This window comes from Antrostomus carolinensis, unplaced genomic scaffold (assembly GCF_000700745.2).
Source record: "Antrostomus carolinensis isolate BGI_N321 unplaced genomic scaffold, ASM70074v2 scaffold49167, whole genome shotgun sequence".
In the NCBI taxonomy this organism is placed as follows: domain Eukaryota; kingdom Metazoa; phylum Chordata; class Aves; order Caprimulgiformes; family Caprimulgidae; genus Antrostomus; species Antrostomus carolinensis.
This window is the reverse complement of record NW_010329056.1, coordinates 1-4,108: the sequence shown is the minus strand read 5'-3', so window position 1 is coordinate 4,108 and position 4,108 is coordinate 1. Positions and strand designations below refer to the sequence as shown.

The window sequence follows — 4,108 nt, the reverse complement described above, 5'->3', positions numbered from 1 at the left end:
CAATCTGATTATTAAAGTTCTGATTATTCTTGTCCACTGTGTAGAAGCCGCCTTTATGATCCCGAACAGCCTGGAAGAATATCTTCTCAAATAATGGTTTTTCAAAATATGTTTGAATTATTGAATTCTTACCTAGCAAATGTCGTTTTGTGGTATTTGTGTATAAATAATGATCCCAAATGTATCTTTTTCCTAAAACACTGTAAAGTCTCTTTTTGTGTTACAGCAACTGTTCAACTGTCAAGCTTTGCGCAAGCTGAGCATACCAGACAACGACCTCTCGAGTCTGCCAACCACCATCGCTAGCTTAGTTAACCTCAAAGAACTTGATATCAGTAAAAATGGTAAGAAAGACATCAAAAGTTTTAAATCTTTTAAAGAATTGTAATGAAGATGAACGATAATGATGGTTTAATGCCTAATGAAGAACAAACTTGTGCTCTGGAAAACTTGCTGTCTTTCTGGATTATGTACTATTTTCCTGACTGGCACTTTTGAGAAATAAGGGTTGGTATCTACTTCATTTACTTTTCTGGGGGAAAAAGGGAAAGGGAAAGGGAAAGGGAAAGGGAAAGGGAAAGGGAAAGGGAAAGGGAAAGGGAAAAGAAAAGGAAAAGGAAAAGGAAAAGGAAAAGGAAAAGGAAAAGGAAAAGGGAAAGGGAAAGGGAAAGGGAAAAGAAAAGGAAAAGGAAAAGGAAAAGGAAAAGGAAAAGGGAAAGGGAAAGGGAAAGGAAAGGGAAAAGGAAAAGGAAAAGGAAAAGGAAAAGGAAAAGGGAAAAAGGAAAAGGGAAAAAGGAAAAGGAAAAAGGAAAAGGGAAAAAGGAAAAGAAAAAAGGAAAGAGGAAAAAGGAAAAGGAAACGGAAAAGGAAGCGGAAAAGGAAAAAGGAAAAGAAAAAAGGAAAGAGGAAAAAGGAAAATGAAAAGGAAAAGGAAAAGAAAAAAGGAAAGAGGAAAAAGGAAAAGGAAAAGGAAACGGAAAAGGAAGCGGAAAAGGAAAAAGGAAAAGAAAAAAGGAAAGAGGAAAAAGGAAAATGAAAATGAAAAGGAAAAGAAAAAAGGAAAGAGGAAAAAGGAAAAGGAAACGGAAACGGAAAAGGAAAAGGAAAAAGGAAAAGAAAATGAAAAAGGAAAAGGGAAAAGGAAAAAGGAAAAGGAAAAAGGAAAATGAAAAGGAAAAGGAAAAGAAAAAATAAATTAAAAAGAAATATGTTAACTTGTGACCAATAAACATTAGAAACAGGAGTGGCAGACCACTTTTTGGTGCATTTATCAACCATTCCACTTTCCAAAGTGATTTTAGTACTTACTGGGCTCTTGAGTAATGTATTTAAGTGTATAAAGCTGCAAGTCAACAGGATTTATATAGCGAGTGACTAATTTGCTGATGTGCATGTCCAAATTATGCATTTACATATTTATGTGCCTAAAAACCTTGGCATGTCTGAACTGAAGTGTCTTGGTTTTGGAAACAAGGCTTAGGCACTGCTGAAAATTTTGAAAAATGTATTAGTATCTCCTTAGAGATTCTCAGGATTATCTGTGTGTTCTCCTGGGAGGCAAAGAGGAAAAAGATAACGAGTTCAGAAGAAATGAAAGGCACAAATATCGGTACAAATGATGTCACTATTCAACTCTAGAAGATGATATAAATCATGTATTAGCATAATAGTTTTAGGACAAGGCATATTATCTGTTCTGGTGTATTTATTTAGTGCTTAAGTATCATCTTTTAGACTATAATACTAAAATATATATATATATTCTCCCAGTTATAGCTTAAGTCTGACCTGAAAATGCCAAATGAACTCATTTATGAGTCGAACAAGTTTTTTTATGAGTGTATAATAATTTTTTCAATATCTATTTATTTTTATTTTTTTTTAGGAATTCAAGATTTTCCAGAAAATATTAAATGTTGTAAGTGTTTAACAATTATTGAAGCCAGTGTCAATCCGGTCTCTAAGTGAGTATCAGCAGCTTCTGTTTATATACTGCAAGCACAGAAAATTTACACAAAGTGAATTAAAATTCGAAGGCGTTGTATCAAGATCATTTGCAGGATTAATCTAAATTCCTTTTGAATTGTTTGAAATCCAGGGTTGATGGATCTATGAAAAGATCTGTGTACTAGGTGACAAACGTAGTGTCCTTCCACATGGTAAAGGAAGTCTTGGCACAGCAGTCCCTATGATGCAGCCTTTTAAACACAGTGAGCTGGTGCCTTATGTATTTGGGAATTAAGCCATGCTGCATCATCACACACCCTAATCTCTTGGCTGGGGCTTTGTTAACCCTTATTCCTTCCAAGAACTTGCAAAAATAGTCACAAAAAAAAACTGTGTTGTAATGGAGTGAAGGAGGTGAAAGGATGGAATTTTACTATTTCAGTTAAAAAAAAAAAATAAAAATAGATAAATAGAAAGAAAGAAAGAAAACGCCTTTGGCTTAAAACCCACAGCTAGAAAGAGAGAAGAGGCTGATGTAAGTTGAACCTGCCAGGTGTTTGAATTTCATGTCATTATAGCAAAGTGGAAAAGATGAGAACAGGCAAAAATGGTAAATTATTCCTGAGAATTTGAGTAGAAAAAGAAGGTGAGAGAGAAGGTAATCTTCCTAAACATGTATTGCCATTATTTCCATAGCAACTTTGGTGTGAGCATTAAGCTTGAAACTGGTTTTTTTTTAGGCTGCCAGATGGCTTCACACAACTTCTAAACCTGACCCAGCTCTATCTAAACGATGCCTTTTTGGAGTTTCTTCCCGCTAACTTTGGGAGGTAAGAGTTAGTCATCAGCGCACATTGCTCCTTCCTCTCAACCCGGTTTAGGCTGTAAGACATCATTTAAAAACTGTATTCTTTTTAAAAACAAAACAAAAGCAAAGAGATTTTGGTTTTCCAGCCCTATTTTGATGAATGATTGTTGTTAGACAGGATGTTGTGTCAGCGAGAATTTAAAGGTGGAGTGGTGCAGTGTGGTGGTTTAGGGAAAAGGTGAGAAGAAACAGAAATTGAAGCAGCAGCCTGTCCTTGATCAAATGTGTTATTAAATTGTGGGAAGGGCAGAAAATAACAATATGTGGTCTATGCCTATTGAAAAATGAACAGGAGGAAAAAATGTTGAGTCAGAAAGGAAGAAAGACATGACTGAGCGTGGCGGGGTAACCAGAGGGAAAATGGGAAAGCAAGAACAAGAGGGAAGATTGAAAAGACAGCAGAGCAGAAAGGACGTGGAGTAAAAATAAATACAGCAGAAACTGAGTCAAAATGTTCGATGAGGACAAAGCAGAGGGGTGGAAAATCCAAATTAACTCAATTTGCCATGGCTGTTGAAGAGGGCAGCGGAAGCCAGGGGGTCCTTACATTGCACAGGTCTGGCAGGAGCATCGAGTTTATTCCCCCTCTGTTACACTGTGAGGGGATGCTCAGACATTTGCCCATTTACTTGGGCAAGCAGCTCAGAAGACACAGGATTAACACAGAAAACATAAATTCACCTAACAGGAGTTTTTTCCTGGTCCATCCACCTCCCTGTATATGTGTTTTATCGTTCAACTGGGCACATCGACTCAGCGCTCCAGAATGAACACCGAGGTGATGGACCTGGGTTGGAAATGCCCTGGGTGTGCTCAGGCACTGAGAAATAAAAAGAGCTGCTTTGTCAGCATCCCCTTGATGGACCTGTCACCCCCCCAGAGCTGAGTCTGGGCTTTGTGCTGAAATACCTTTTAGAAAATCCCAGCTGAAGGAAGGGGAAGAGAAATGGTCATTGTTTGTGTTTGGGGAGTGTTTGGAATAGCAGAGTAAATCCAAATCCTGAGACAGGATTCCTGGGGGTTGGAACTGGATGGTCTTTAAGGTCCCTTCCAACCCAAACCATTCTGTGATTCTATGACAGGCTGCTCCTGCAGTTTGGAATCAGACATTATATTCAAAATGCCAAGGAAAAATAAATATCTGAAGTGTTCTGCAATTTATCAGATGTGTAGTGTTTGTAGTCATTATGCTCCTCTAAAGGCATGCTGGTACTGTCTAATAATCTTTGTTGCTTAAGCACCTGTTTACTATTGTAAATCTTCTATCAAAAAACACTAACTTTTTTTAAAATT

General features: G+C 37.2%; 1 protein-coding gene across 1 annotated transcript in view; it reads left to right on the top strand.

Annotated features, from left to right (window-relative positions):
• The window catches only part of LOC114818765 (leucine-rich repeat-containing protein 7), a gene marked incomplete at its 5' end in the record, with an annotated part of 7,024 nt that extends 4,243 nt beyond the window's left edge, over window positions 1-2,781 (top strand). The window contains 3 exons of the mRNA XM_029086062.1: window positions 227-344; window positions 1,886-1,964; window positions 2,688-2,781. Coding sequence (XP_028941895.1) covers window positions 227-344; window positions 1,886-1,964; window positions 2,688-2,781 — 291 coding nt within the window. The remainder of the gene's footprint in view (window positions 1-226; window positions 345-1,885; window positions 1,965-2,687) is intronic.
• Window positions 2,782-4,108: the final 1,327 nt, after the last annotated feature.